The sequence below is a fragment of the Mercenaria mercenaria genome, unplaced genomic scaffold (genome assembly GCF_021730395.1).
Source record: "Mercenaria mercenaria strain notata unplaced genomic scaffold, MADL_Memer_1 contig_3893, whole genome shotgun sequence".
Classification (NCBI taxonomy): Eukaryota; Metazoa; Mollusca; class Bivalvia; order Venerida; family Veneridae; genus Mercenaria; species Mercenaria mercenaria.
Genome location: NW_026462077.1, coordinates 1 through 27054, shown reverse-complemented (window position 1 = coordinate 27054; position 27054 = coordinate 1). Strand labels below are relative to the sequence as shown.

General features: G+C 34.5%; 1 protein-coding gene across 1 annotated transcript; it reads left to right on the top strand.

The window, feature by feature from the left end:
• Window positions 1-2052: 2052 nt before the first annotated feature.
• On the top strand, window positions 2053-26456 carry LOC128553499 (uncharacterized; the record flags this gene model as incomplete). The annotated part of the gene is made up of 9 exons (XM_053534674.1): window positions 2053-2204; window positions 5844-6044; window positions 6489-6616; window positions 14742-14895; window positions 15209-15340; window positions 17500-17688; window positions 24156-24257; window positions 25272-25340; window positions 26372-26456. Coding segments are annotated over exons 1-9 (1124 nt in total), but the record flags the coding sequence as incomplete, so codon positions are not given.
• Window positions 26457-27054: the final 598 nt, after the last annotated feature.

Genomic DNA, 27054 nt, shown 5'->3' with positions numbered 1-27054 from the left:
GTTATACTTCTTAGCATTTAATTAAATCAAGGGCAAGACATCTATAGAGTTACTTCAGATATCTGTTAGAAAAAGGGGGACTGAATATTCAAGCAGAGAAATGCAAGTCAGCTATATAATAAGCCCTCATATAATCGAAGTTCACGAAATAGCATCACATTAAAACTCAGGAACTCAAAATCAAAAGAATATGAACGTGGAAACTGTTTTATTTCATGTAAAATACTGCCTGCGTGTGAAATTTTTACCATCGTTTTATGTACAAATGCGCAAACAATAAAACAAATTAAAATCCTTTTATGAAGAGCTTTTTTGTACGACGGAAACTTGTCCGAATGCCTTTTGCTGCACATACATTTTGCTTTTTAATCAATTTTGACCTTCCATGATTTTCAACGCTTGGGTCAAACCGATATTTTGATCTTGGCGTTTAGTCGTCTTTTCAGGCTGGAATTTTTATGACAGGTCACTTTTGTTACTAGAAGAGTTAATAAAGACAATAGAAATTTGCACCAACAGTAGCTGGTCTGTTGTTCAATCTCAACCATATACAGAATAATACAAAACGTGAGTTATCAATAGTGCTGAGAATAAAAATGTATATAATAAACTCCTGTTGATTCTTAAGACAATAAGACAGACAGTCAGATGGGACAAACGAACTTTTCTTTTATATTACTACTGTTTCCAAACAGCTAATGAATAATGACTTGTAGACTTTATGACATAATGTAATCGCACCATTTATTGTTGTCAAAAGCATCAGTAGATATACTGGTACTGATGATAAACCCGGACAGATGATAAAGTCGACCACCTTGGAAATATTCAATTGCAATCGGTTATTTATAAAATTGAACACACCATCTAATAGTTTCCACTTACAACACCAACTGGTGTAAACAAAAACAAAATTGGTAAATATTCTGTATAAATAAATGACTTACATTTATTTGTATAAAAATTATTTGTCCAAAACTACTGGGGAAGAGGGTGTTTTTTTGCCCATGCTCACTGTCGAAACATGAAGGCCTGACATTTTGTAACTTTTCATTACTTGATCAGGAATGACTGTTGCAACTTTTTGGGGAAAGTCTATAGTATACTATGAGGAAAATTTTGTAAATGTCAAAGTGTTCGAATTTATCATCAGTCAACATTCATACAGTCCCCATTTTACATACCCCTTTCAGGACCTCGCTTTGTACGAGTTTGCTTACTAAATATAAATTTGATTATGTAAAGTTTTCGGCAAATGTTAAGCTTTATTTTGATACCGACCACTGATTACAATTGGCAGAAATAAAAAAGTTACAGGTAAAAAACCTCATTTTCTGTTCGGGTTTATCATCAGTACCAGTATCAGAAGTAAGATAAGAAAGGCACACGTATCAACCCGCTACATTAGTCGAAAGATATAAGGCAACAGACTTGCGCAGACTAATTGTTTGATGTTTAGAGTTACACCATTTATCCTACTGCTTATACTGTGAGGAATTTAGAGTCAGACTGGATTTAAATTTGACCAGGACAGGACATAGACTATTCTTGTAAATGAGCATTGGATATTACAGGTAGTTGCTTTTTAAGGTATTTGAACTGTTACTTTTCTAAATAGATTCTGTTAATGTCAATAGAGTCTAGTTGCTGCTTTGTTTTTCTGTTACTTTTAGTATTTCAAGTAACAAGCAATTATTTCCCTAAGAAGTAACATAATTAACAGTATTGATTGACTGTAGAGGCACACTCAAGTATAATCAAGGAAACTCCTTGATGGCATTGAGCTCAGCTTACACAACTCGAGTCACAAAGCAGTCTACCCACTGGAAAAGATATAGCAGAGTACCTGTAAACAAATAAAAAGGGGTAGCCAAAAGGAAGAGTGTGATATAGAAAGATAACACCACCAACGTGCAAGATAACGTATAAAACGGTGCGGACAAAAAGCAAACATTTAGTGCAAAGTGGTTGAATACTGCCTAAAACATGAACATGAATAAATGATTTGATATTTAAATTTGTCCTTTAAATCATCCTTAAAGTTTAAATTATTGATAAACTGCCGGATATTGTTCGATTGATTAAGGATGTGAAAAGTAATATTTACGACAAAATAGATAGATTTAACACAGTTGGAAATATGTCTCCCTACACTGAAAGTGTATATTTCTTCCTATTTGTGCTACATATGACAGATTCTTTAGGTGAGTTTATTTATTATTTTAGTAAGAATGTAAATGACTTGATATTTTGGCTGAAAGGGAAATTAAAAAATTCATGACATGTCACGTCAAATATTGTCTCTGCATGGTCGTGATGTGGCATTAAGATAAAGTATTTTGTAAAAATGTTGTAGTGTTGCTTCATGCAGGGAAATTGCCACATACATATATAGAACAAGGCAGTGCCGGCACGGCATCAAATAACCTTCCTAACAGAAATTAAATTCATCAGATTACACAACGCTAAATATATATGTCAGTATGTACTTATGCATTGTTGACAATAACATTGGTAATATTAAAACATAGATACAGATTCCGTTTTCTCACACAAGCATTAGTGTGTGTATACGTGTGTGCGTGCGTGCGTTCGTGCGTGCGCATAACGTACGAAAGAAATGAGTAAGGTCAGTAGGGCCTAATTTGGTCAAAATATGCTTTCGTGGTGGTGTTAAAAAAGTTCAGGGTGAATATATCGTATTTTATTACTTATCTGCACAATATTGAGTAGAACGGGTGCTTTATTCATAATTTTTCACTGCTAAAAAGCATGAAATCAGATTAGATCTAGTAGTTTCCATGGCAATATTTCAGACTGAAACCGGAAGTTGGTAGTCCTGTCTGTTGTCACTTATAAATAGGAGATGTTCCTATATTTTTCAATGTAGAGAATTCTAACACGGTCCGATCCTTTCTTTATTGCATGACTGCGGCATTTTCCTTTGAAGTTTTGTGTTTTCTAAATTCTGGTATCGCCACGGTTAGCCGTGCTCTAAATTCCGTTGCACACAGGTATCGCTCACAGTTTTCTCTGTCTGGGGTGTAGAACAATACACACAAATTAGCAAGTGTTGCTGTGATAAGGTATTGAAAATGATAAGCTATTTGAAATAATTTATTACTGTATTTCTGTAGTTTAGTTCTCTACATCTTGATTTAAAACTTGATTTTTTAAATAACATAAAAATATAACTGCAAAAATGATTATGATATTCTATTCAGTTTAAAAATTCAAATTACGTTTCTGGCAAAGCTTTACAATATGCTCTAGGTGTTAATTTCATCGATACATGAAACGTTTGTTGATAAAATTAGCCACGTGGGGTTTGTTTACATTCCCTATTTCTCCAGGGTTCATGACCTCGTTAGCGCCTCCCCCCCCCCGGCAAATTCAAATTTTTAGCAGTTAGTTTAAATTATTTTTGAAACTCTATTTCACAACTTCTTGTTTTGAAAAACAATTACACCAATTGATAAAGAATGTTTCAATGCGTATTTATGCACTTCTTTATAACTTTTTTTTCAGTAGTTTATTTAAAATTTTGAAAAAGGGATCTCTGATGTGAAGCATGCATAATTTATATTAAAAAAAACCTGCCCAGCGCCATCTTCTGGCTTTTATATGGTAGTTGGGGGTTTACCATGAAATGTTTCTAAGGGAGGCTCAAGAGGGGAAATATTTTTAAATATTTTAAATTTAAGATATTTAAAAAATGTGTTCAGTTTACTGTTTTTAATCATGCAATAAATCAGTTAGACAATACATACGCGTGTGTTACCGGCGAGTATCATCATGCTTGGGAGAATCTCAGGGAACGTAATTTGATAGCAAACTCGCCTCTACGAGGCTCGTTTGCTACCCAAATTAAGTTCCCTGAGATTCCCCCGCGCATGATGATACCAGCCGGTAACACACTTTTATGTATTATCTAACTTATACTTATTAAACTAAGAAGACTGAAATTGTGTGTTATTATGCAACACACACAGTTTGTAGGCCTACGTCACAGTTATTACATCATAGCGTCAAACGTCATAACCGCGCGCTGTAAAAGAAAACCACAAGAAATAGGAAACTATTTATGAATATCTTCAAAAATGTAAATAATATACCTTGATAACGTGTCGGAATCGAATAATATATCTCATGAATAAAATTTTCATTTGTCCTTCAGATGCGTAGATCTAATATTATATCACTCGGGCAGTGCATGCGTTCGTGATATAGAATCTAGATCTAATTCCTTCGCATGTGAACTCAGTCAAAGCAATGATTTTATTCAATTACAAATCACTAATGAGATTTTTTTCATAAGTAGAGCTATAAACCGAAATATGTTTATTTTGTTCAAGAAAATTGCTCGATACACGGCTGATGGACCATGTATCAATGCCTAATACTTTTATAAGGTTCCCCGGAATATATCGATTTTTCACCCTAAACTTGGACTGTTACAAATAAAAGAAATGTAAAATGAAATCCATTGAAGCACTGAGGCACATTAAACGCAATCTAAGCAAGCACACATTGACCCTGTGGTGGAAAGATAAAGCATATCGAAGTACGAGTAAGGAGATAGTAGCCTAACACTGCGAACATGAGAACTACAAACATAACGGCTCAAGCCAGTAGATTCTAGTAGCATATACAATAGCGGCAGCAGAAGCAGTATGAGCAGCAGTAGTAGTAGCAGTAGCAGTAGTCCAATCTGTGACTCTAGTTACCTCCCCTAATCGTCCGTACTGAAAATGAAATGAAAGTGATAGATCTAACTACGTCACGAGTTTATAAGGACTATATAGTAGCAGTAGCAGTAGCAATAGTAGTAATAATAGTAGTAGAAGCAGTAGTAGTAGCAGCAGCAGCAGTAGCAGTAGCTATAGTAGTAACAGTAGTAGTAGTAGTAGCAGCAGTAGTCGTAGTAGCAGTAGCTGTAGTAGCAATAATAGTAGCAGTAGCAGTAGTAGTAGTAGTAGTAGTAGTAGTAGTTAAAGTAGCAGCAACAGTCGCAATTACAGTAGCAGTGGTTGTAGCAGTTGAAGTAGTAGTAGTAGCAGCGGGTAGGAGCAGCAACCGTAGAAATAGCAGTAATAGTAGCAGAAGTTAATCATGAATTGAAAATTCATTTTTCACATGAACCTAAATTTTCTATTTTAATTATTAATAAGTACTACAAATGCAATACTTTGGTGTGTAAGTTTGTAAGTACAAGTAGATCTAATTCAATTTCTGTGTTTGTAAAAGGGGATTTTGTGAAAAAGCAACAATAAATCACATTACATGTTTTGATCTAGTATATGCTATACACTGGTCGGGGTGAGTTGGCGGGGTTAAGCACTAATGTTTAGTTAATTAATATCTTGTTTTATTATATACCTACGAATTTCCTGTCTCAAATACAGAATGCGTTTCATCAACGAATACAAAACCTTGTATTCAGCTTCCATCGAATACGGAAAATGCTCAATAGGAAAAAGACATGATGATGACGTCTTGACGTTCCATGTGTCTTATTTATCTGTAATTACTCAATTTCGACTAATATACCATTAGAAATAGATGTGTGCTCGTGTGCGTGCGCACGCGCGCGCGCGCGCGCGCGTGTGTGTGTGTGTGATAAAATGGTAATGAAAACAGTACTTTGATCTGCAATTATGCATTCGGCTGTCTTGGATTTTACCAGGACGGATCACACTAGGAGCAACCGTCTCGTGGGTTCTAGGTCTGGCAAAATCCACATGAACCGAATGCAACATTGCAGATCAAGGTACATCGATGATGAACAAGGTAATGATATATTTACCCTATTTTATTTCATGAGGAATGATTTTATTTTTAAGCTTCCTATTATATATCAGAAGGAAAGTCAGTCTGGTCTGATCAGTCTAAACAATGCCGATTTGCAACGCCTGAAATTGATTCATGCTTGGACAATAGAGATGAATGTTCATTGAAAATAGATAACGATATTGGCATGCAGGCTTCGGACGACAGTATATGGATAGGGTATTATAAAACTGATATGGCATTCGAATATATTGGTAAGTGATAGTATATTCACGGTAAGCAGTCTACGAGCCCTTTTCGCGAAGAGGACTTTTAAACTTAGGAGAGAGCTATTTAATTCAGAATCATTTATGCTGGATTTTCTTTTTTTTTTTTTTTTTTTTTTCATTTTTAGAATACTATTAGGGTCTGATAGTATCATCACGAATTAATCAAATGTTAAGAGTTTTGCAAAATACATTTGTTAAAGAGGTTATCTCATAAGGAATGTTGAATGTATAGATACATTCTTGTATAACTTAACACTCACCTGATTCGAACCCTACCCAACAGACCTGAAGCTTTCTTTCCGAAAAGCTCAGGACGGAGAAGAGTTTCTGTTGATAGCATATGTGAATATATATATTATCTGTACATATGAACTAAAATGTTAATTTTCTACAATGCAATATGCTGCTGAAAATTACACTCATTTGAAGGATGCGTGGCAGAAAACAAAATTCCTGAAGGCCAAAAATGTTCTACAGACGATATTGATAAGGATCCTCGCCGATGCTACCCAGAATGTATTGGGTCAAATTTCATCGGCTTAGCTAAGGACAAAAAGGTATGCAGTAGCTATGCACACGTACTGTACCAACTAGCTATCTGTTTCGTAAAATAGGATATAAATATATATAAACAATACTAGAAAATATTCAGAAAGTTTCCACATATGAATGAAATATTTTTTATGTTTGATCATATATTAAGGTAGTTTATTTTTATTCGTAACCAAAGCTAGTTGTATAGAACAAGGTATAATGTCTATGGCATTTCAGTTCATCAGTTCAATTATCTATTCAATTTGAAAACTTAATTTCAAAAAGTGCGATTGAAATCCGTGTATTATTGTTAAATGCCTCTCGCATCTAATCGGTTGCCGGTTGCAATGAGCCCTGCGAGGGTCTAGCTCGTTAGGGAGCGTATGTCGTACTTGGAGTCTGTGTTGTTATATTTTCTTGTTCTTTGGGGTCAGAGAGTCCTTTCAATATCTATGTAATAGAATTCTGCTTTAGCTAACGAAGCTAATGCTACTGGACGTGAGATGTGTTGCACTTTACATCACCTCTCATGCACAGACTCAACCAAACCGAGTCTGCAATAATTTTGTTTGTCTGCATGGATCTTCTTGAAGATTTTATTAAATATATAACATAATGTCTGTGCTGATACATCGGTAAATAAGATTAAAAGTTCGAAGTGTTGTGTACTTCATCTAAGTTGCAATGTTATTAACAATTCAATGTAAATACAACGAAACGAGGGTTGTTCAAAATACCTGTTTTAAAAGTGCTCTAAAATGCTTATATCTGATCTTTTTGCTAAAAAGTAAAATATGATTGTCTAGAACATAATAAATGTACTTTTCTTAGCATTGTATAAATAGTGTTCCTTTGTCGAATTTTCGTAACACATAGTCATTAGACTGTCTAATCCAGCTTTGCTAAGTGACGTCAGGACCATGTCGTCGGCGGAAGTGGGACAACCATAGCAATTAGGTACAAAAATGGACTGATTCACTGGCCCTGTCTAGTTCCCTGTTGGATCTGGAACCAGTCTGAAGAATACTCTTGTGTTCTAACACAATTTTGTACATTTCCAAACATTTTGACAATAATTTTAAATGTGTTTGTTTTCCCCGTTTTGAAGAGCTTTAACATTAATATTGGGTGTGAAACTCTGTCGAAGGCCTGTTTTGCGTCCAGAAAACATGTAAACAGTTTTGCGTAATAACAGCGATGTCATGGTACAACTAAATTTTTATTGGAAACCACCTTGCATGGCATTCACTTTCACGGTAGTTGCTGGTTGATAATATGTGATATACATTTTTCATATTTATAACTGAGTATTGTCGAACACAGTGATATAGCGCGATAATTGTCGGTGTCTCTTTTGCTTTTATTTGACCCTTTGTATAGTGTAGTAATAACACCTTTTTAAGGTTGCCGGGCACGTGCATAAAGTCAGACATGCTTTGGTATAGTTTTGTTATTACGGATATTATAACATTCCCGCCGTTTTAATATGCTCATAATTAATTTGATCATGTTCGCTAGCTATTCCATTTTACATGTTTTCAACTGTTATCGGACCATCTCCTCATCTAGTATTTTAATCTTTTCAAAAAGCACTGTTTTAAATGATTCGGTAATATTGAACAATTCTGTGTTGGTTTCGAAATGTATTCATGATTTAAATTTTCACTTCATTAATGTCTCTAGGTTCGCTGTACAGTTTGCCATCGAAACCCATTTCAAAAACAGGATCATTCTTTTTCATTTTGCATTTTTTGTTGCTCAATTTCCAGGATTCGTTACTATCTATTTATGCAGCCGTGTCTATCTCATGTTCTAGTTTTTCTGTATATCCTGTTACATACATTCGATGCATATGTCGAAATTTTCTTTTAGCTGATTTTTAATTCATATGACTTGCACAGTTTGTGTATCTTCTCCTATTTTCGTTAATACAGGTTTGCCTTTTATTTAACATACGATTGTGCTGCTCAGTAAGCTCACTATTCCAAGAAGGCTTTATGTAAGGCTTAAACAATCGTTTAGGTATGCACTTTTCTGAAACAGATTGCAATATACTAACAATAGACTGTACATTTTTCAATGTCCTGTTTAGATTTAATTTCAGTATATAGCAATTGCTGTAATTGAGTATTTTAATCTAAGCTACCACGGTATCTTTCTGTAATGTCAGGCATATATTTGTCATGTGATTTCAGCAAAACACTGATATGAAATTAAGGGAAATAGCGCTATAAAGCAACAAAAAAAGCTGAGATCCGCCATTATGCGACTACCATTTTATCGCGCTGTTTCTCGTTTTAACGACGAGAAAGTTGGTTACTTATTCCTTATTCCTTATTCCTTTTTCGAATAAGGAATAAGTAACTAGGTACTTTTTGTTACTTATTCCTTATTCAAATGCGAATAAGTAACAGACACATTAACACCAGATAAAGTCTCATCTCCTACAAAAACATGTTCTGAACACATCTCATATCTATTTCGCCAAGCAATGATAAAAGTCGAATAAGGAATAAGTAACTGGATTCATTTTGTTACTTATTCCTTATTCAAACGCGAATAAGTAACACACAAATTTACAACAAAATAAAGTGTCATCGCGTTAACGTTTTCTTCAGCATGATTAAATTTTTCACTTTAAGACCTACTAAACGTGTTCTGAATACATGTCATATTGTTTTCTCCGAGAAATGAAAAAAACTCGAATAAGGAATAAGTAACAAAAAGTACCTAGTTACTTATTCCTTATTCGAAAAAAGGAATAAGGAATAAGGAATAAGTAACCAACTTTCTCGTCATCTCGTTTTAGTGTCTGTATTGTATACTTCAAACAATAACCAAAACATATCGTGTAAAGAGGTTGTTAGGTGTTTCTTATTATTAGATACATTTTCTACATCTTTTAAAGAACAAATAAAGAGTCTTCATATGAATTTCCAGTGTGATACTAATGAAATGGGACACTGATCTTCGATGCCCCGAGTATTATCAAGGAGTTCTTCAATTTTCAAAACGTAACGTGGCATTCTCGTCTTGTATTGTCTGATCCGCAAGTAGTCAGTGAAACTCTCCTTTAATCCTCTCATACCGCTGATAAAATGTTGTTTTCTTCAGGGCATTGTCTGTTTCGCCTTATATACCTTACAAATGTAGCAGTTTTTCCCAAAGTTTTTTGTTATTTAAAGCAAAAAAAATATGTTATTGGTTCAAAATGTATTTTAGGCTTGACAAAACCAATATGCCTGCCAGATTTTCAAATGACGTCACATTCATAATTTGATGTAATTGGTGCAACTCTTACATATCACATAAATAGTAATTCACCTATGAAAAATGTATACTTCGAAAATAAGTAATTGGCAAGTAACATTTTAGCCAAAGCAATATAGGGAAAAAGTAACAAATTTGGGCCAGCTTACGTCATCCGACGTTGCCATGGGGAGTAGTGATTACTTCCTATTCGTCGAAAGAAAACATAATTTTAAAATATCAACTAAACCATTCTTATATCTACGTTATATATAAGTTCCATCGCTTTTTGTCGATATGCGGATAAATAACAGCACCTTTTCCAGGTATTTATTGAACTTCCCTCATACTTGGTATATTCTGTAAACTGTAAATTGTAAATTTTGAAAAAATATGAAGTGAGAAGCGCATAATTGATTAGCCGCCGCAGAGTATATCTGCATATCTTGGATTCCTTCGAAGATTAGTCTGTGGCGAATTGTAATCCTGTGAATTTTTTTCCTATATTTTGAAAAGTTATGTTTTTATGACAGCTTATGTGATACTTTTTAAGAATTCTATTCGTAACATTTTTTTCGGCCATCTGTGTGGCAGCCATCTTGAATTTCAAAATGGCTGCTATATTTCAGTTACTATGAACATATATATTCAATCTAATCTTCAAATAAACCTGTTTTTCTAATTAAGAAATGGAAATTTATATTTCTAAATAGTAAAGGATTGTATTTATAAGGGTTTTTTTTAAGTTTTAATCAAATATTGATTTTATATACATGAAAAACATAATTTTCAAATGAAATTATAGGCAGAAAATCGTCTTTTTTATACATCTAATTTTCAAATGGTAAAATGTGGTCATTCTTTAAAAGAAATAGTATATTTATCCAAATACATGCTTAAGATATTCATCTTAAACATAGTATCAATTATTTAAAGACATTGTATTTATAAATCTTGATTAACAGGATGTAGAAAAAAGTACCTGCTGCAATGAATACCTATTATAGTGTAAGAAAACACAAATATGGATAATTGTTATGAAATTAGAGTTGTTATCTGATTTTCTTTTCATTTAAACATCACCATCGTAACTAGAACACTCTTTACATGTAAGAGTACAGCGTTTCCAAAATCAAATACAGGAAGCCAGCTACAAATAAAATATGATAGTGTCATAAACTGGGATACTGTTGGAGAAGGCAACATGAATTAGCATTAGCAGTTTTGAATTACTTTAAGTATAAAAGTAATATCTGACTTTAATAAACTTTTTGCAGCCTACACAAACAAGCATTGTTAATAGCCAAATTTCAGCATATGAACTTGTTGGTGTAACATGTGTGCATTCTAAATTTGAATATAGATAAGCATATCTGTATGAATTATGACGAATTCTATCCCACTCCTTTCCCTCACACACTCGCTGTATTTGATAACTCTTTCATTCTAACTGTAACTATTATAGTCACAGACATGTATATGAATTAGAAATCCACTGTTGTACTATGGAAGGTATCAGTCAAACTGCAGTTTAACTACAAAATGATATACTGTTCACACACAGAAACATTTGATGTGTTCTTTCGGGACCTGATGAGTTCAGTCTTATTTAACCCAATATCTTCAGACAACTGAGTATTAACAGTTGCAAAAAGGGAACTTAAGTATTACAATCACCCAATGAATGAGTCCTTAACAAGGCCTTATAACATTTTATGAAGAAAAATTGCATTTTTGAGCGCTACCACTTAATTAAATACATGTAAACATTTGTTCAACAAAGCAAACTTAATGGCTTGCCAACCGTAGATATGGCAATAACATTGTTAGACCTTAGTATTAATCTTCAAATCTACTTCCGTCCTATATTGTATTTACCAGTGTGGTTTAACTATTTCTTGAAATGTCGACTTTTTGATGAGACTAGAGTTGAATATACAAAAGAAAATGCCGCAGAACAAAACTGAAGTGCCTTTACTTCCTTGACCTCTTGTGGTATCAAGAAATGGTAAGCAACCACATCTAAAATGTGTCTTTTAGTATTGTATGGAATTCCTGAGATTAGGAAAAGTTTTACTACACCTGCTGATATGTATAAATATTGTCATTTCTAGTTAAAAACTAGAGCTGCTTTTGAAAAAAGCGCATGTCTCCCACAACATTCTAATCATCTAAATAGTAAGTCAGTCTTTACATACTGTTTACTCACTACAAATATACCTTTGAAGAGAAAAAAAGGCTGATTTTGGGTAATTCAAGGACCGTAATTCTGAAGTGCCTCGGGCGATTTGGCTAGTTAGTGAACTTGGCCAAGGGGTTATTGTCAAACATTTGGTTCAAGTTTGGTGAAGATCGGATGAGAACTGTTCGACTTAGAGCGCGGACAAGAGTAAAAAGGCCGATTTTCGGTAATTCAAGGGCCATAATTCCGAAGTGCCTTGGCCAATTTGACTAGTTATCGAACTTGGCCGAGGACTTCTGGCCAAACACATTTTGTTCAAGTTTGGTGAAGATCGGATGAGAATTTTTCGCTTTAGAGCGCGGACAACATTAAAAAGGCCGATTTTCGGTAATTCAAGGGCCATAATTCCGAAGTGCCTAGGCCGATTTGGCTAGTTAGTGAACTTGGCCGAGGACTAAATGGTCAAACACATTTTTTTCATGTTTGGTGAAGATCGGATGAGAAATCTTTGACTTAGAGCGCGGACAAGATTTGTAACAGACGCACAGATACACATACACACACACACATACACACACACGCGCGCACAGACAGGAGTAAATCAATATGTTTCCCACACCAGTGTGTGGTGGGAGACATAATGACTCTGGCTGAGCATCACCGAGTTTTACACTGGTACTTCACTTTACTCTCCCAAATTCAACGCCTTTGGTCCTCTTTTGTAATCATATTTCATTCATCTTGGTCCAGTTAATGTTGAACTTTTTCTACATTTTAAAAGGATGTTATTGACATACAAATTGAATACCCAGTTATATGTAAATAACTTACTGCAAGTATTAAAAACTGGAACCATTTATGCAAGAAAAGGGAGTCAGGGCGCAGTGGTTAGCAGGTTGGACTACAACGCGAGCGGTCCGGATTCGATTCCCGGTCGCAGCTGATATCCCGACTAGTGTTCAGTGCTGGGTGTTTTACTTAAATTGGTGCTGTTTCCAGCAGTATCGGCCTAGACTGGATGCTGGGGAGGTAAATATGACGCCTGCCGTGGGCTCGGCTGGAAATAAGTTGTTCCATACATTCCAGGTGGGGACTTTCGTCGACTACCCAAGTTAAACAAGAAACTTAACCTTTTTTAAAAGCAAGGGAAATGTTAAAGTTCTATTCAGTAATGTTTTATTTTTGACAATCTAACTGGTCATCTAGTACTGTGTCAATGTGAAGTAAAACTTTACACATATATATTATGTACAACATAAAAGAGTGTCTTCAAGAAGTGGGCCATTAAGTTTTGTTTAATTTTAGGGTTTATGTCCCACCAAAACAATTTAGAAATATGGCAAAGCCTAGGCGCCCGCCATTATAGGCATGGTCAGATGCACGGGTAGAACCAATAATCTTCGGTAAATAGTTGCATTGCTAACTTACCTGAAATAATTTTATGTCAATTGAAGGATTTCAGCCCCACATAAATGATGGCAAAGTGATTTGAAAGTCAATGTCCAGTTTTGAATGGTAAAGGAAGGCCTTTTTACCATTCATTCATGCATTGCTGTGAGACAGCCGCCACTTAATAAAAGTATAACACCACAAAATGAACATTTGATAATAATAACCACAATTTATCTTTAAATTACTTCCCGGTATTTACTATTTATTTTATTCAAGTTAAAAGTTTTATTATAAAGCATTGTATGTCATAACTGCAGCTCGAAAATGGAGAAAAATTGGTACAGTTTGAATGTTCATTCTAAAATATCTGGATATATTTCTCACATTTTGTAATTATCTCCCTTTTTATTAAACCAAAAGATAAATACTGATAACACACAAAGTTTACCTTGACTTATTTAATGTAATAAATGCAATCGCTTTGCTGATAATTGAATAATTTCAATAATATAGGATGCCAAGAAGCAAATACACATTTTTGCTTTTTACCTCCCTTTACTTTGTCTTTATCATGTTATCGCTATGCTTTAAATTGTAAAGATTAACTTAAAAGACATATAGTATGGTTGATTTAGACATATTTTGTATAAAAAAAATGTATTTTGTTCATGTCATATCTGTTATTTGAAGAAATTGCAAATAATACTAAATTTATAACATTACAAGCGAATTATCTCCCTTTAAGCACAAATTACTCCACTTTAAAAAACACAAGATAGAATTAAATGTTCCATTTAAACTTGTTTCATACACTCTAGCATTTATGTAACATACAAAGTGAATACAGTACATTTTAGAGAAATTTAATCGGTAAGAAAATGGAAAATAACATAATTTGAGGCGGCCATTTTGAAATTAAGATGGCCGCAAAAATAATGATGATAAAAAATGTTACCAGGATTTTGAGAGGTTAAGTGTGTAAACTTTAAAAAAACACACCACCATTTCGTCAAATATAGCAAAAAAAATCACAATCTCGTATTTTCAGACAGTTCGGCACAGACTAGATACACTGTACGCAGCGAACAACATTCTTCTAAGTAATTAGCGACTCCCTGTTTGTATAAAAGAAGGGAATATTGATAGTGAAATCGTCATGGATGGAATAAATCTATCAAGCAGGCTGTTTTAGTTTCAATTTTAACCTTTGGTTGATTTATTTAATCTTTAAATGTAGTAAAAGTTGAAAAACACTTAATAACAATAAACATTGATACAGATCAAATGTAACCTTTTCCTCATTTGAACAAATTGTTCATTTTCAGTGTTGTTGTTTTGAAATTATACCTCCCACGTGGAACGGCAGCGATCTACTCCATTCCCATTGTGATGCTGTCTGTGAAAAGCCTGTTAAGGTTGCTTGCGGTGGAAAGCATCGGAAAAAAACTTATATGTCTTTATACAAGATCAACCCGAACGGTCATAATTATTTATTTTTACTGTCACTTTACATGTAGTTAACTTACATGTTGATAATCTGGAAATTTTCAGTCTAACATTGAAAGATAAGCGCCATTCACACAAAATTAACACACCATTAGTTTCAAAGTTAATGTTGTTGTAAAGTTTGATAGTTGGATGCTAGAATTTTGGTTTCCTCTCTAGACATTTAATCTTTTACAATAATATCCTGGCAGTGACAAAACAATATCATAAGAAAAATACATCTCCTTGATCTGCGCAGAAAAGTAAGAGCAATTTTTAAATAGTTGTAATATCATTCTACTTTCAGTGAAAATCGGCGAACTATCCACAGAATCAACTGAGGAAGGAAATTACGCAAACTGTCTCAAAAGAAATCTTTTGGAAGGAACGTCTAAATGGGAAAGTTGTGAAAAGAGTCACGGAGCAATTTGCAGTTCTGGTAATTATCTCGCAATCTTTACAGCATTTTGTTACATTTGCATCTTTATTTAAGAAATAATATATCTCATCCAGTGATTTGTCGTTGAATAAATCATTGTTTGGAGTTCAGATGCGAAGGAATTATATCACGAGGGCATAGCCCGAGTGATATAATAATACGCATTTGAACGACAAACAATGATTTATTCAAGAGCAAATCACTAAGTGAGATATATTATTTCGATTCTAACACGTTACCAAGGACTTAAAAGTACATCCTTGACGGCATTTATTAAATATTTGTCCGTTTTCAATCGGTTTCTTTTCCAGCGCGCCGCTATATGCCGTTTAACGCTATGACGTAATATTGTGACGTCAGAACAGTGAATTGTCGTATAATGATACACTGTTTACAGTCTTCTTTGTTTATTAGGAAAATGAATCGGATCGTGTTAGAATTATAAATTTCGACCCATTAATGCATCACATGAAAAACGAAGGCAAATAACACCTTGATGTACCAATGGGTCGTTAGGTTCTGTACGTTTGTTATGACGCACGGTCGACAACTATTAAGACCAGTGGACAATATTAGCTGTATCAGCAGTGAATATTCAAATGATTTAAAGTTATTCAAATTTAATTGTAAGCTTATTTCTTCACAAAGGTATGAATGTTCTTTACATACTGAAACGCCTATATATGGCACCGCCTTCATCACCCTGAATAACTTTACGTTCAGTTTTTTTTTTTTCTTCAACACTTTACTGTATTTTTCTCTTACTTGAGTAAAATGTCACGAAGAAGAAATTAAATGGGTATCCTGGTTTGACAGCCGTTACAAAAGACATTTTCAAAATGAAAAGTCGTCATACATTACAACAAATTCATACTTCTGCGAAAATTGTTTTCATGCATTAATAGGCTAGAAAAAAAGAATACTTGTTAAGTCAAAGTTTATTTTCTGATCAAAAATGTTTTTAAATATATTATCGCATAGTGCAGCAATTTTCCTTTGATCTTTGCAGCATGTTATACATAGTAACACACATTATTACTACAAAACTGTGCTGATATCTTACAAAACTGTTGCGATATATATCAACACGGAAATCTCTATGGAGTTTCATAAGAAAAAAAGTGTTCCGATATATATCAGCACAGTAAAACTGTTCCGTTACATATCGGAACACTTTTTCTCTATTGAGGCCCTATCAAGGGAGTATAATTTTTTCCTTTCAAAGAAAAGATGATTTTAGCTCCAATTTACAGTTCACAGAGAAAGAATTGTCACAAACACCTACATTTATAAAGTAAAAGAATAAATAAACTAGAATATTTCAAAAACTTGATAGTTATTGCCAAATTCAGAAATACATGAAATATATGAAATTCTGAGATTTCTCAAATGTTTCTTTTTCTTTGATTTTTTTTACAAACAAAACAACAAGTTTTACAATATGTCTGGCCAATGAAATGCAAAGATTTAAAACCAATGCAGAAATTTGTTGGGTACTTTTATCTGGGGAACACATTTTCTAAAACAGAAGTTTTAGTGTTTCAGTCAGCGAGGCGCAGAAAGGGAATCAAAATAGTAAAAATGATAATAAACAAATTTAAATGAAAATGATATATAAATTTTAATGATAAACTATGCGATAAAACAGTTATAATATGTAGTGCTCGTGTGTTACCAGGATATATCAGAGCTAGGGGTACATCTCGTTATTTTTCTCTTCACATATCTGTCTCGGCCTACCGGCCTCGACGATATGTGCAGAGAAAAACACCCTCGATGTACCCCTAGCTCTGATATATCCTGGTAACACACTCTCACACATACTATAACTATTACTTATTTCAGATGTTTTTAATATCGGTTTGTAAAACACAGAGGAATTATCGCATAATGAAAGCACTTCGTTGCACAGTCAAACCTATCTTTGAAGACCACCTATAGTGATCTTTATTTACAGGTGATTTTTATTTAGAGGTAAAAATGTTTAGATTTGAAAAGAAACTTGTGGTCTTTACAACTAGGTGGTCTCTGCCCTAAGTCTTTAGCACGGGTTTCATTGTACTTCTGAAATGTGCCTGAACATTATAACGGAGCTATCATGCTAAATTACATTTCGGAAAATATTATTTTTGTGTGACTGCTCTGGCTTGTGGTTCCAGGCAATAGTACCGAATATGTACCTGATAAAAGTGGGAAATGGGTAAATTCAGCAAGGCAATGCTTTCAGAGGAGAAAGTATCCTATATCGTATTCAACTGCATCATCGCTAAAAAAAATCGAAGAAAAGTCAGTGTGGACAGGCGTGTTTAAAATGGAAATTATTTACAAGCTACGTCAGGAAACATCAAGTATGAAAATCTTTTCTATATAAGTCGTTATATGTTACTGGTTATGTTTTGATTTGTGAATTTTTTGCATACCGGACTAGGTGTCCGGTGATTTCTCAGTTGTTGCCACCTAAACAGTGACATTCGAACCAGATATTCCCATTTGCGCCTACAACCAGTGAAAATATACTATAAACTATGTAGGCCTACTTGGCAGTTTCATTTGATTAACGCCTGAAAACAAGTTGCACTGTCTTTCAAAAAAAAATACGGCTCTTGGAACAAAATACCTGGATTTTAAACTGCCTATTTAAAATGGAATGTTTCATTGGTGTCTGCCTATAAAATGTACTAGATATTTTTGACAAATGCTGTATAAAAGTTCTACAACGTTATTTCTTGCACCCCGGGATGGCGTTTCCGGTGATTTAACCCATGCCGGCAAAACCCATCTAGCACCCCCATGCCAAATGACTCTCGTGCTGTTAATGACGGCATGTTCTAATCTCTGGCCTGGCCTGGCCCGGCCTGGCCTGGCCTGGCCTGGCCTGGCCCGATGAGCTCTATTTTCGACTGGGCCGGGCCAGGCCAGGCCAGGCCAGGCCAGATTTTATTATACATAGAGAAATGAATGGCATAAAATCTAAATATACAATTGCAATAGCAGGCAGTATTAACCTGCATTGTTTACTTGCTGCATGTCAACCAGTCCTCTGGAGAATCATTAATTAACCGTCATTCATCTTATTTGAAATACAGATTTGCACTGAAGAAAATGGTGTAACTAAATGATAACAACCCATTTTTTCTGTAATCAAATTATTTAAAGTCAACTTTAACACTTGGTTTTAAAACTAATGGCTAATTTCATTGATAAGTTTACCTGCTGCAATATAACTGAATATTTACAGGCATGTTCTAATCTCTGGCCTGGCCTGGCCCGGCCTGGCCTGGCCTGGCCTGGCCCGATGAGCCCAATTTCCGACTGAGCCGGGCCAGGCCAGGCCAGGCCAGGCCATAGATTTCAATTTCGTGAAAGTGATTTCTATAGCATCTTTAAAATCTGACTTTTGGAATAAGTTTGGATATTTCAGACATTATATAAATACATTTTGAACTCCCACTCTGTAAAATTATACACCTGGGAATAAGCCTGTAGCTAACATAACTATTATGTCTAATTTAAAGGTGATGCCTGATTAATTGTAATGACTATTATCAGGGGATCTCCACCTCAATTGACCCTTGACTGGTGGTTTGGTTTTCCCCAAATTGAATAACCTAACTAATTTTATTATTTTGTCTATTGAGGATTATTTAGTATTGTCCGAAATTATTGAACTAGCACTCAAGAATATATTTTGTATGCTTCTGTAAAAAGAAATTGTGCCCAAACATAAATAAAAATATAAATATTGAAAACCAAATAAAATATAAACGTTTCTTTACTGCCAGGTCGTACATGCAGATAAAGCTGTGCTGACAAAACGTTCAGCTACCAATCTCGGGACTGTAAGTTCGAAACACCTGTTTGACCATTTTCATTGTCATTTTTTTTAAAATTTCCTCTGTAAACTTAGAATGCAGGAAAATTATCACTTATCGTGATTTATTGTTCATTTATTGAAAGAAATACACAAGTATTTGACATTCTTCTACATACAAGTTATTACCATAAAATGTTGTAAGAATAAAACCAGTATCAATAAAATGACATTATACTGATTTAATGAAAACAATCTGAATTGAAATCGAACCCACGGTAACATGTATGAAAGTCGGAGAACTTATCACTACGCCACTGTGCCATTGGTAAACTTTGCATGTTATTTTGGTCAATTTAGATATTTTCAGGTTACAAATATGATGTAAAATAAAGAGTGGCACCTGTCAATACTAACGGACAACAACTTTCAATTTCTAAAATAATGCTACCTCCGTTCTAGAACCTGGGATAGTATGGTGCGGGGAAGCGATATATAAATTTTGTAGTTTAGGTTATACACATACTGAATATTTTTGTAAGATTGTTTTTATATTGATCTAAGTATGTGGAAAAAAATCATACAAAGTCTTGTGAAACAGGTTCAAGAGCATCTTTTAACATGAAATATATCACTTAGAAATAACATAAACACAATGCACCATTCTTTTTTTTGTGCAAGAAAAATATCAATAATCTAAAATGCCAACACCCTGACAATGAGTTAGAGGTCCCACAATTAATGAATATTATTTTCATTACTCTTCCATAAATTGAACATCAGCTTAACTAAACCAAACACATTAAAAGTTCAACTGAACAGTTAAAAGGTTAGCTAAGGATAGTAGGGACACAACCTGTAATTACAATTCCCAAAGAGATGTGTTCTCAATGCATGTAAATATTCAGTTATATTGCAGCAGGTAAACTTATCAATGAAATTAGCCATTAGTTTTAAAACCAAGTGTTAAAGTTGACTTTAAATAATTTGATTACAGAAAAAATGGGTAGTTATCATTTAGTTACACCATTTTCTTCAGTGCAAATCTGTATTTCAAATAAGATGAATGACAACTAATTAATGATTCTCCAGAGGACTGGTTGACATGCAGCAAGTAAACAATGCAGGTTAATACTGCCTGCTATTGTAATTGTATATTTAGATTTTATGCCATTCATTTCTCTATGTATAATAAAATCTGGCCTGGCCTGGCCTGGCCTGGCCCGGCCCAGTCGAAAATAGAGCTCATCGGGCCAGGCCAGGCCAGGCCGGGCCGGGCCAGGCCAGGCCAGAGATTAGAACATGCCATATTTACATGCACTGAGAACACATCTCTTTGGGAATTGTAATAACAGGTTGTGTCCCTACTATCCTTAGCTGACCTTTTAACTGTTCAGTTGAACTTTTAATGTGTTTGGTTTAGTTAAGCTGATGTTCAATTTATGGAAGAGTAATGAAAATAATATCCATTAATTGTGGGACCTCTAACTCATTGTCAGGGTGTTGGCATTTTAGATTATTGATATTTTTCTTGCACAAAAAAAATAATGGTGCATTGTGTTTATGTTATTTCTAAGTGATATATTTCATGCTAAAAGATGCTCTTGAGCCTGTTTCACAAGACTTTGTATGATTTTTTTTCCACATACTTAGATCAATATAAAAACAATCTTACAAAAATATTCAGTATGTGTATAACCTAAACTACAAAATTTATATATCGCTTCCCCGCACCATACTATCCCAGGTTCTAGAACGGAGGTAGCATTATTTTAGAAATTGAAAGTTGTTGTCCGTTAGTATTGACAGGTGCCACTCTTTATTTTACATCATATTTGTAACCTGAAAATATCTAAATTGACCAAAATAACATGCAAAGTTTACCAATGGCACAGTGGCGTAGTGATAAGTTCTCCGACTTTCACACATGTTACCGTGGGTTCGATTTCAATTCAGATTGTTTTCATTAAATCAATATAATGTCATGTTATTGATACTGGTTTTATTCTTACAACATTTTATGGCAATAACTTGTATGTAGAAGAATGTCAAATACTTGTGTATTTCTTTCAATAAATGAACAATAATCACGATAAGTGATAATTTTCCTGCATTCTAAGTTTACAGAGGAAATTTAAAAAAAAAACAAGAGCTGTCCATAAGACAGCCAAGCTCGACTATTCGAAATATTGTCACAGAAGCTGGAAATTATTACCCAAAATGTTAAATATCAAAAGAGTTTTAAGTTCAAAAGGGGACATATCAGAGTTATGGGACTTGATGCTATCAACTAGTTTTATAACCCCGAAGAAACATGTTAAGTTTCAATTCAATATCTGCATTAGTTTTGGGGATAGTAACTTGCATGTAAAACTTTAACCAGAATTTTCTAAGTCCAAAAGGGGGCATATTTTGCTCAAAATACATGTTAAGAGTTATGGAACTTGACCCAGTGAGGTAGGTAATTGATCTAGAAAAAGAATAAATAAGTTCCAAATCTATATGCCTTTTAGTAATAGCTGTATGTACTTGCACGCAAAACTTTAACCAGAATTTTCTAAGTCCAAAAGGGGGCATAATTTGGCCAAAATACATGCCAGAGTTATGGGACTTGACCCAGTGAGGTAGGTAATTGATCTAGAAAAAGAAAAAATAAGTTTCAAATCTATATGCCTTTTAGTAATAGCTGTATGTACTTGCACGCAAAACTTTAACCAGAATTTTCTAAGTCCAAAAGGGGGCATAATTTGGCCAAAATACATGCCAGAGTTATGGGACTTGACCCAATGAGGTAGGTAATTGATCTGGAAAAAGAAAAAATAAGTTTCAAATCTATATGCCTTTTAGTAATAGCTGTATGTACTTGCACGCAAAACTTTAACCAGAATTTTCTAAGTCCAAAAGGGGGCATAATTTGGCCAAAATGAAGGTCAGAGTTATGGGACTTGGTGCTATCAACTAGTTTTATAACCCCGAAGACACATGTGAAGTTTCAATTCAATATCTGCATTAGTTTTGGAGATAGTAACTTGCATGTAAAACTTTAACCAGAATTTTCTAAGTCCAAAAGGGGGCATAATTTGCTCAAAATACATGTTAGAGTTATGGAACTTGACCCAGTGAGGTTGGTAATTGACCTAGAAAAAGAATAAATAAGTTTCAAAGCTATATGCCTTTAAATGATAGCTGTATGTACTTGCATGCAAAAACTTAACCAAGGTGTGACGCCGACGCCGACGCCGACGCCGACGCCGACGCCGACGCCGACGCCAGGGTGAGTAGAATAGCTAGACTATTCTTCGAATAGTCGAGCTAATGATAACGAAAATGGTCAAACAGGTGTTTCGAACTGACAGTCCCGAGATTGGTAGCTGAACGTTTTGTCAGCACAGCTTTATCTGCATGTACGACCTGGCAGTAAAGAAATGTTTATATTTTATTTGGTTTTCAATATTTATATTTTTATTTATGTTTGGGCACAACTTTTTTTTTTACGGAAGCATACAAAATATATTCTTGACTGCTAGTTCAATAATTTCGGACAATACTAAATAATAGACAAAATAATAAAATTAGTTAGGTTATTCAATTTGGGGAAAACCAAACCACCAGTCAAGGGTCAATTGAGGTGGAGATCCCCTGATAATAGTCATAACAATTAATCAGGCATCACCTTTAAATTAGACATAATAGTTATGTTAGCTACAGGCTTATTCCCATGTGTATAATTTTACAGAGTGGGAGTTCAAAATGTATTTATATAATGTCTAAAATATCCAAACTTATTCCAAAAGTCAGATTTTAAAGATGCTATAGAAATCACTTTCACGAAATTGAAATCTATGGCCTGGCCTGGCCTGGCCTGGCCCGGCTCAGTCGGAAATTGGGCTCATCGGGCCAGGCCAGGCCAGGCCAGGCCGGGCCAGGCCAGGCCAGAGATTAGAACATGCCGTTAATGACAACTAGCGATCCATGCATTGATATATTGTTTATATGAAAACATTAGGTATCTTGATAGTTTCTCTCCGTTCCTTATGGTATATTTCTCGATTAAAAATACGTTATTTTATGGTAAGGACATGCCGTTACGTTACAAACGATAAAACTAAAGTGAAACTTTGTTATTGTGTCATGACGTCACTTCTGTTTACGGACGTTAATTTCCCGCGCTTTGTATACATAGTCTACTACAAGAAAGAGTCTTAAAAAGAAAGCTTTATTTATTCTATTATTTGTAAAATACGGTATGCAAGTAAAATTATCTGTCAGAATAAAAAGCTTATGTGTATACGATATGCAAGAAAAAATATCACTCTTGTGTTGACGAATCGAATAGAAATATCCGTCCCTCGGCCACCTGCGCATGGGCGGTAACTCGGCTAGCCTCGTTACCGCCCAATGCGCAGGTGCCCTCAGGACAGATGTCCAGACAGACCTGAAAACTAAGTGACGTTTATATTGACGTAGGCGCACGCTGTTTCTCGTTTAATTAAAATGTCACCTATTTAGAAAGGCATATGACATAGAAATGTAGAGCATATAAATTTGCGTCGTATAGCGTAAAAAAGGTCAATAAACTGCTGTGGCATTCCTTCTGATCACAATGACCAGGCACATCCTACCCGTTTATAAATCTGTTAGTACCACACTGGTATCATTTGTAGAGGAATATGACTGAAAATAAATATGTTAAGTTTATTAATTTCTTTTTACACATGTTTTAGGTATCTGTATGATTACAACTATCAAAATTCAAACATACTTAAAGATGTGTCTGGTTGAGTCCATAATTATTACTCGGCTTCTGTGCCGAAGAACTAATTGCTTTAAGATGATCGCCTAAACCTTTATTTTACAATTGATCTTGGCAGTACTCGCCATAATTTGCATCTCTTCCTCGAAAATAAAAGATGGAAGCCTTACTGTTTCAACGATGCTTTGTCTGACAATTTTCTCTGTGTATCTCCGAACGTTTTAAATGAACAAATCATACGTTTCATGTAGGTGGATATATGAACAGTGATATCAGATATGGATATCTTAGTAGCGGCTTCTACCTGCATTTTACCAGAGAAAATAAAACGAAGAGAGTGTTATGCGAAAAAGGTATGGCTTTTTGTTTACAACCGATCAGTATATCAAACAAACAAAAAGTTGCATTTATTGTATAAGCGAGGCAGGCGAGGATGAGAAGGTTTATTTCAGTTTCTTATGTGTTTATTGAGACGCTAATTTTACAATTTATAATTATGCTTCATCATCGTGGTTAAATGCAGATGGTTTCAAATGTGATCAAGCGCAATATGTCCATAAATTGCAATCATATAAGCTGCTTAAGAACAAGTAAGTTCTCCAAAATATCGAAATATCAAATAAAACTGTGAACTTTCCTTAAATTCTACAAAAGCAGAGAAAGAAGTACTTGACCAAAACTGAATGAAAATAAGATATACGCTTTGATCAGGAGTAGGGAGTAAGTTCCTAGAATGAAAGTTATCTTCTTCAGAGTGTCAGTACATTGTCAAAACAGTGGACAGTTTATCGTGACTGACCACACCTTAATACAAACATTTTAAGGGAACCGGTGGTCTTGTGGTTAAGGTGTAGACCGCTCAACCCAGGGATCAGGGATTCGAGCCCTACAGGGATCACGACCACGCCTTCTCATATGACACCAGTACTGTTTGTTTTTCCAGGAAGCCGGCTCGAGAGTGATTCAAAGCTTTCATCACAGTCGAGCTTAAATAAATTACTGTAAACGAATAGAAACATTTTTGTATAGCGAGTTATGACATAAATTATATAGCTGCACACGTATTAACGTAAATAATTTGCAATTTATTATATTTTTGTCTTTATACGAAACCACCATAACATGTTTACTGGAAATAAGATACAGCTATAGTTTACGGACCGGACAGGCGGAAAAAATATGATCACAATAGTTCACATTGAGTCTTCGACTACTGACGCTGACAGTAGAATCTGGTTATTTATGGCCAAGGTGAATCACAGTAACTATAAGATTCATGCACCTTCAGTGTGTTTGGAGAATGATTTTGATTTTATAAAGAAAACAGGTCGTAGATGATGATGTATCCATTTTTTGATATGTTGCAGGGTCGATAGACACAACTACGTCAAGCAAGAATAAAGTCACCAAAACAACACAGTCACCACCAGATACAAGTACTGCGGCCTGCAAATTAGTTCAATATTTTAAATAAAAGTGGTGTTCCCAGAAAATCTACTGACTGAATAGCGAACAGTGCAGACCATGGACGTGCAGGCTGATCTTGACCTGCAATGGCCGCCAACCGGCTAAGGATAAATTCACTGACCAAAAATATATTTTCCTATGAAATTCGCTATATGTTTTGGCCCATGAAAATTTTAAACATTATATACTGAGAAAATGCAATCATTCAATAACTTTATGTCAACTAAACTTTTCTGTTTTGGGGCGCGGTATTCAATCAAATGCTGAAAACTGAGGACAAACTTGCAGTGTTTTTTTTTTTTTTGTCTTTTTTTTTAAGTAGGCAAAGCTGCCAACAATACTTCCAATGACTGTACTTTTATCACATATACAAACTACTATTGAAATGTTTGAACATTAATGATTAATTTTACATTTTTATACATTTGTTTTGCAAAAATATATCAACTTGTAAATGTGTAGTGTGAAATAAATTTCGTCGGAAAGAAATTTCTTGGTATTGAAGACCAAAACGGCTGTTTTATGGGATATGAATTAAGGAATTTCATATTTGGAACAAAAAATCAATGAACTGTTTTTTCTCGTCCGTTATGATTTAATTTCGTCAATTGAATCACCCGCGATATACTAGAAAATTAGTTTCCCACGAACATTTGTGATTTCACAGTAACATTTAATCTTTAGCCTGCTGGGGGCGAGTTATTCTGCCTTTGCGACCAGTGCAGACCAAGATTAGCCTGCAGATCAGTAAATTTTCAGTGAACACCTCTTTGAATGATAAATGGTATTGCCGAAATTGAACGATGGACCAGTTCATCATAGAAATTCAGCAGTGTGAGGGTTAATTAAGACAAAAAAGTGCATTCTCGTATCTAAAACTTTTGAGTTAGACATCTTTTTTTTCATCGGTGAATAAGTTGTAGTGCTTAATTTTAACCAATTGATTATGTGATATATACATATTGTACTGCATTATGCAAAATTGATTTCAATACCGTAGATACTGGTGTTGCTGTCATCGTTTCTACCACAGTGGTGCTGGTCATAATTGTTGTCGTGGTTACTGTTGTACTCGTATACAAGCGGTAAGTTATATTTTTGTACATTTCAGTTTGGATGTGTCTAACAAAGCTTATTTAAGAGAAAGTTTTGACCTAGACTTCTCCAAGATAAAGAGCTTGGACATGTTTAACAAATTATGTGATTCTGGCCTTTTACGTTATAGAATACAGTGTGAAAATGGCATGCGGAAGAGAAAATAATCCTGCATGTAAATGGCATCCCAAAAACGAAGATAATACATTATTTCTAAGGATAAAAGAATTGTTGGCATGTGAAATAATTCAAAATAATGCCTTCAAATCCGCTTGAAACTACTTCGCGGATCTTTTAGTTTCTGGGCAACTATCTCTCAAATAAGCACGGGACTGAAATTTGATTAGACGTGCAAAAGACAATATGCTGGTTTATAAATTTTTAAAGTGAAAATTAAAATCTTAATTAGTAGAAAAAATTCTATTCGCGAAATGTCATTAAGTGTGATTTACCAGATTATATAAGTATAATCTAAATATTTTATTTCAATTTACACATGTGTAAAAATATCCGAACGCGCACGAATACCATAAGTAAGTTTGTTTTTAACTTTCAGGCGGGTTTTGACACTCGTCTAAACGAGAAGGC